At 40.0% G+C, this 7714-nt stretch overlaps 1 protein-coding gene across 1 annotated transcript; it reads left to right on the top strand.

Moving 5' to 3' along the window:
* Nucleotides 1–1686: 1686 nt before the first annotated feature.
* On the top strand, nucleotides 1687–6104 carry LOC111868327 (dehydrogenase/reductase SDR family member 11-like; the record flags this gene model as incomplete). The annotated part of the gene is made up of 5 exons (XM_033753012.1): nucleotides 1687–1858; nucleotides 2395–2524; nucleotides 4416–4548; nucleotides 4660–4812; nucleotides 5765–6104. Coding segments are annotated over 5 exons (630 nt in total), but the record flags the coding sequence as incomplete, so codon positions are not given.
* Between the last annotated feature and the right edge of the window lie 1610 nt (nucleotides 6105–7714).

Below are 7714 nucleotides of genomic sequence, written 5' to 3'. Positions count from 1 at the left end.
GGGGGTAAAACCGCTGGGGGATCACTCACCTCCAGTTCGTGCAGAGGTTAAGAAAATGTGGATCTATACATCCACTCCCCCATACGCCTCCATGACGTAGTGCTTAATTAGTTCAGCACAGAGACATCTTTACCTTATCATAAGACTATGCAGGCATATAGTCTGGATAAGTGACAGTGCCATCACAAATCAATAAATAAATTAAATAAAATATTAAAGCTGCAGGCTCATCACCATTCTCACAAAAGCCTGCCGCTGTGCCGTATCCTGAGGTGGAAACCTGTCACTGAGTATTATTACTGTGAATTTTTTTCCAATAAAATTCGAGTCCCACATGGAATAATATCTCGATTCCTTTTGTCCGTTCATAATAGAAATTGGAAAGTTTATGAACAGTTTGGCAAAATTCCTAATATCAAATTACACTGCTATCCGCTCACGTGTTCCTGAGTTATTTCCTGTCTTAATAGGCGCTCAGCGGGAGTGGGGAGGTCGCGAAATCTTCTAAAAATAGACTTAAATGTGTTAAGAAATGGAACTACAATTTTTATATTTCGGCCTGAAGAAATTAAATGAAGTCTGTGTCAATATGTCCCGAATTTTCTGAGACACAGTGGGTCTGGAACGGGGTCCACTCAGCCTCGTGAGGATAATTGAGGAGCTACTTGAATGGATAAATAGCGGCACCGGTCTAGAAGAAAAGAGATTAACGGCCGTGGGGATCCGTTGCGCTGACCACGCGACGCTCTCTATCCGCTAAAGTTGGCACCAACTTCGCCGACAAGCGGCGGTCGCTCGATCAGTATAGTTCGCTTGCGGACTACAAGCAAAAGAGTTTTTTTTTGTGTGTCAACATGTCAGTATTTTTGGTATGAATGATCAGTTGCTGGAGACAGATTTCTTATATTTGACATGCTGACGAATCATAAACGTGTCTAACGTCCAATATGGAGCATTCTTCAATGATAACAGCTGATAACAGCGATCAAATTAAATTTAGAAGGTAAATGACCCTAAAACACAAATTCATGAACTTCAAATAAATTACGAAGTGAGGTGAAAAAAAAATTTCAGAATCGGGAAAGAGCAATGGAGCGTTGGTCAGGGCGTGTTGCCGTGGTAACGNAGTGTGGGGCTCGAAGAAAAAAAAAATATATATATATATATATATATATCTTCATACTCAAGGTTGAAGAAGCTAAACTTAACTTATGGAGCTGAGCCCTTCTTGAGAAGCCAAATCTGCAGCTACTCAAGAATTTCCCAGCATTTTATGGAACCCGAAGTTTCATTACATTGTTCACAAGAGCCCTCCACTGGTCCCTATCCTGAGCCAGATCAATCCAATCCATCCTATCTCTCTAAGTTCTATTTTAACATTGTCCACCCACCTACGCCTTGGTTTTCCCAGTGGTCTCTTTCCTTCTGGCTTTTCCACCAATATTCTATACGCATTCCTTTCTCCCCCATTCGTGCTACATTCCCTGCCCACCTCATCATCCTTGACTTGATCATTCTAATTATACTTGGGAAGCTAAACAAGCAACCAAAATAAAGCAGGTAGCAAGCAAAACTCTCTGAAACTTCGGGTGACTTTCAACGGACTTCACGGCGCTACGTCCCAGAAGACAGAAATCTTCATATCTGCCTCTGTGAGAACCTCCAAACCTACATGAAATCTGTTTTCAGGAATTGTCGGCATCCCTGTCATCCGAACCAGGAAAACTCTACCCCTTAAAATGTGACATCATTAAAGAAGCGGATATTAAACAAGCCTTCAAGTGGGTTAACGCTAACTTAGGTGGAGTAGATATCTTAGTCAACAACGCCGGAGTTGCTAGCGAGATCAGTCTGATGGGTAAGGAATCATAAGCGTTTTAAAGTCACAAAGTCAGAGTTACTTTACGACTGGCGGTTTACCGTCCATCAGTTCGTCTTGGCACTAAGCCCTTTGAGGATCATGATCAGAGGTTTCTTTTTGCAACTGGCCCTTGCGGTCATAGTCCTTACGTAACATCCTCTCTGACGAGAGCATGGGTTTCTCTCTCATAAAGAGGCTTCATATTTGTCAAGTGTACGTATCGCACATGTAGCATGTTATTGAGAATTCTTCCTTGTGCACTGTATACAAGTCCTCCGTCAGTCCAGACTTTACAAAGCAAATCATGTCTATCTTACGTATCTTATGCTATAACGGCAGCTTAGTCACTTGAACGGCCGTAAGCTTGACCGCCGCCAAATTTAATCCTCTAATATTTTCTAGAAACGGGCGTGTTTTCAGAGCCATTATATAGGAACGGATGTCTCTGGTGGCTTCATAATTCTGGTTTTCAGCAGACATGCCAATATATAAACATCTATTTAATGCACAGTCTTTACTATTGCGTGTTTCAGACGGTCCAGTGGACAGCTGGAGAAGTATACTGGAGCTGAATGTGTTAGCATTGAGTGTCTGCACAAAAGAAGCAATCCAGTCCATGAAAGAACGCGCAGTAGATGACGGACATATTATCCACATGAATAGGTTGGCAACACTTACTAACACTATCAGATGTCTGTGTCTGGATACGGTATCTCGAGTGTCATGGCACAATTGGATATCTATAGATATATCTATAGAACACCGCCATGCTTCTCTATGGCACAGTTACACCAGCAGTGTCCGACATCTACTGCCCACAATTTAAATTACTAGTTCGAAGCGTTCGCCATGTTTTCTATTTTATTTAAAAACATGTGGCAAAACTCGATAATAATATATACAAGAAGAGTTCTATCTTCTGGGATATAACGCCGTGTAGTCTGTTGAAAGTTAACCGAGGTTTCGTAGGAAAATATTCCTTCCATATTTTGAAGACAGAGGCGATATGTTTCACCGAAACGTCGGTTGATTTTCGATGGATTACATGGCATTATATCCAAGAAGATATTACTCTTCATAACCAACGCTGTGAGAACCTCAAATCCTATGTAACACATATTTTGTCTTAATAGTATGCATCCTGTTGTGTGTCATACATAGGATATAAATGCGTATAATTGGGGCAGTCTGCACAACAACATTCCTGAAAAACAAAATAGACACTACTGCATCAACAGCAAAATAAAACAAACATTGATACAATAATGTCTATTTTGTTTTTCAGGAATATTGTTGTGCAGATTGCCCCCATTACACACATTTATATCCTATAGATATATAATGTGTTTTCGTAATTCCATTTCGCAGCAGAGACCATTGGATTTCGAAGTATAACATTTTTGCCATGCGGAAAACGGCATTCCGAGATGAAAATCGCTGTGAAAGTACGAAAGAAAATCACAGTGACTTTCATAGTAAATTGCAAAATACAGAATTGAAAAGGTACACTATGGAGACACTTACTTGTAAAAGAGTTAACAGAAGTATATATATATATATATATATAATTTAACAACAGAAGTTGTGATTGGGCTTCTTCTCCAGAAATAAGACACAAAATAAATCCCACTACTGGCATAAAGCAATATATCACAAAATGAAATTTGTCAGAAAACGAATTAAAGAAATCTGCGGAAAAAAAAGCTGTATATGCGTGATTTTACTCATACGGCTGGAACTGATTACGTTACTTTCGACATAAAGTCGACTACTGCTGGTTGCTGAATATCGAACAACAACGAAATCCGTTGTGACTGATAAAAAATCGATCAATCGATATTTTGTGTTTGGGATCCTAGTGCGCAAATCACTCAGCCAACGACTGTCAGGTCTACAGCTGGTCAAATTCTGGCCACAGGAAACGAATCTCTGTTGTTGACCGGTGGACTAAACAGAGACCACTGTGATGCCTCTTTTACCAGCTGAAGAAAGAAAGAAGTTACATATTTTAACAAAGTTCGAAATTTTATAGGTATTCTTTGCCGTAATTATTTCCTCTAGACAGCATCCCAGCTTAGTCCATATTCACATTCTATAAATTTATGTACTTTAGTAGAAATGTAACTGTCATTCTACAACCTTCAAGTTACTGGGGTTAGGCACCTTCTGTTTTAATTTATTTTAGTTTCTTGGGGTGGGGTGAGACTGAGTCCACTTGGTACGTCCGCCACTACTGGCCTACTCTACCGGCCCCGGACGATAGATAATGAGTGTGGAGCAGTCAGTGGAATGAGAATCGAGCGGGGAAACCGAAGTACTCGGATAAAACCTGCCCTAGTGCCACTTCGTCCACCACAAATTCTACACGATCTGAGCTGGACTCGAACCCGGGTCGCAGCAGCGGTGGGAAGCCGGCGACAAACCGCGTGAGCTATGGCACAGCCTCCTTTCTTCTTAAATTCGTCTTTAATCATTTCATTCTAGAATTTCAGGAGATTTATGATAATTTTTATAACACCTCATTCAAATCTCAAAAAGGAATTGCTTAACATAGTGTTTCAGGTCATGCACTGCCCCCCTCAATTTTCCCTATCTACATGTACGCTGCTTCCAAACACGCAGTAACAATATTAACAGAGGGACTTCGCCGAGAACTGACTGAGCAGAATTCAAACATAAGGGTCACTGTGAGTATCCAGACGTTATATTCCGAAAATAACAACCCGTTATCTGACCATGACGCAATGTTACGGACGTTCTAACCGTTCTCAGTGTTTTCATGTTAACTTGGTCTGCAGAGCATAAGTCCGGGTTTGGTGAAGACAGAGATACTTGATGCATCAAGCCGGACAATCTGCTCAGAGTCGGTTTATCGTAATTACGCACACCTGGAGGCCAAGGACATCGCCGAAGCCGTGTTGTACGTACTGGGAACCCCTCAACACGTTCAGGTATAAAATTCTCGATACAGTTTCTATTAAGAGCATTAATTTTCTTTTTGAAGAGTTCTATGTTCCGGGATACAACGCCGTGTAGTCAGCTGAAAGTGAACAGACGTTTCGGAAGAACATGTAACCTCGATCTTCAGAGGTTAAATGTAAGACAAGTAAGAAACCGACGTGAAACAGGCAGCAAACAGAGCTTTCCTTTCTTTCTTCGTTTGCTCTTAGACAGTGAAAAAGGAGACATGTTCCTCCAAAATGTCGATAGATTTTCATTAGATTGTACGGCTTTACACCCCAGGAGATAAAACTGACTACATGGAAATGAGTCCTTCGTGAAAAGCCGCCAGATGTTCAGTCAATAAATAATTTCCCAACATTTCATGGAACCCGCAGGTTCAATATCGCGTTCATAAGAGACCTCCACTGATCTGAATTCTGAGCCAGATCAATCCAATCCACATCATCCCATCCTATTTCTCTAAGATCTATTTTAAAATCATCCTCCCACCTATGTCTAGGTCTCACTTGTTTCTTGTCTCCTTACTTTCCTACGTAAATCCTATATCCATTTATTTTCTTCCCATTCGTGCTACATGCCCTGCCCATACCATCTTCCTTGATTTGATCATTCTAATTGTATTTGGCGAAGAGTACATGTTATGAAGCTCATTACACAATTTTCTCCAGTCTCCTACTATTTTACAACTAATCCAAAGTGTGATACAAGTCAATTTATACGATGGTCCGTTTTGTAACTTATATTTCACCATGTGGTTTGTAATTAACAAGTAAAATCAGTTCCTTTTAAATATTTCCACATTATGTTCTTTCATCAGAGCTGGGTATCATGTTTCACAGTTCAACATAAGAATACGAAGCATGGCATTTATAACACGATAACATGTTCACTTTTCCCATACCTTACAACGACGTAACATTCTTCTGCATTTGTTTCCAGGTTCACGAGTTAATAATCAGACGGAACAGAGAGATTAGTTAAAGAAAGCTCTCAGGGGTGACGCATGAGCTGTGGAGTGAAAAATCTGATTTACACCATAAATAATTAGGAAACTGATGTAATGGGCCAGTGACTTACCAAGTCTCTGACTTGTGGTCGCTGCAACGTCTGCTTTTTTAAGTCATACCAATACCATTAAGAGAACTCAGGAAACATCACTACCCAAAGACATCTATCAATCTACCTACCTACCTACCTACCTACCTATCTATCTATTCATCCATCCACACACTGTCCTTTGCTGGACCTTGGCCGCTTTTCAGTTTCTTAATCCTATACACAGTTGGTAGGACTCCTTGGACAGGGGATAATCCCGTCGCAAGGCCGCTACCTACACGCAGAACAACACAAACATAGAATAGACGCACACAGGCATTCATGCCTTGACTGGGCTTCGAACTCACGATCCCAGCGTTCGAGCGAGAGAAAACAGTTCATGCCTTAGACCGCGCCGCCATTGTAATCGGCTACCCGAAGACTACAATTTAGAAATAATTTCCAGCTCTGAACCAGAGGCCTGATTACGTCCATACCGACTTTCGTATAAAAGTGTAAGGACACCATCTGCTTTACATCACAACTGGTTTAGGCAACATAACGGAAGAAAAGTCCCATGTAAGTTAGATACGTCTGTATATCCCACCGGCGTAGTGATACTGGAAGTACAGAATGTAATAACTTTAAAATGATGACGTAATTGTCTGTACGAACAGGTGACGGCGATGCTTTCTCCTCCCCATAGTATACAAGGTACGTCTGAATTGTAACACGGGTGCTGGCAAGGAGATGGTGGAGCCAGGCGTGAGCCTCCCCGCAGAATTTTCATAAAAGTAAAAATGAAAACAATAAAAAAGAAAATATACCAAATATACAAATAAAAAAAATTAACAAGAGAAAGTCAAAACTCTCGGGCTATTCGCAAAGGCATTCTTAAACGTATAAAACAAATGTCTGCAAGTTAAAAAATTCTGGCTACTTTTCCTTGGAAAATGTCTAGACGGCACTCATGAACATGCGTTACTCGTCTCTTGCCTTGTAAATAGTTAGATATACCAACTTCACGAAAACTTGATCAGTACTTTATTTAATAATGCAACTTTATATACTACTATTATTCAGTTTTGTAAACGGTGGAGGGTAATTTGGATGAGAATTTGGTTGAACTGACTGCACGTCCCGAGAAACTGTACCATTCCAAGAAAGATCACACATATGAACCAGCAGAACATGCATTAACTTCTAATATAAAATATAGGTCATATATCGTTGTTGTTAAAGCCTGAATTATAGTTTTTAAGTTCCTTTTTGTACTTTTTGCAACGCGGAAATAAAATTTCAAAAACAAATATGTTTTTCTTTTACTGCATTTGATTGGAGAAGAAAAGTTACGAAATGAGTAAGATGGAAAGAAAAGAGGAAACGAAGAAGTAAAACAAAGGACGAAAAATACAGAAGAGAAAAAACTGCAGATAAAGAAAATGGAGGTAAGAGATGAATAAGATGAACTGAGAGGCTGGAAAAAGAAATGGAGACACGAAGGAGAGAAAGTGTAAGGAATAAATGTGGGAGAAGAAATAAGAGAAACAGAAAGGTAAAAATAATTAAAAAAAAATTGTTCATGTCATGGCCATTACAGCATTACTTTGCCAAATGTTGACTTCTTCACAATGACTTGGGTCTGAAAATGAAGTACCTCTCTCAGTAATTCGAATGACAGCGTATAATGAATGCTCCTCCGCGAAGTTGCTAAGTAAGTTCCCAACTCAATGAGACAGGCATACCTAAGACAAACAGCTGCCCTAGCATAACACATGCTAATCTCCAATAGAAAGTCAAGTAATTAATCATACCATTCTGAATATCTGAACATAAATATTCTTGCAAAGAAGC

This window comes from Cryptotermes secundus, unplaced genomic scaffold (assembly GCF_002891405.2).
Source record: "Cryptotermes secundus unplaced genomic scaffold, Csec_1.0 scaffold1368, whole genome shotgun sequence".
Classification (NCBI taxonomy): Eukaryota; Metazoa; Arthropoda; class Insecta; order Blattodea; family Kalotermitidae; genus Cryptotermes; species Cryptotermes secundus.
Note: the sequence above shows the minus strand (reverse complement) of the source record. Positions and strands in the feature narration are given on the sequence as shown.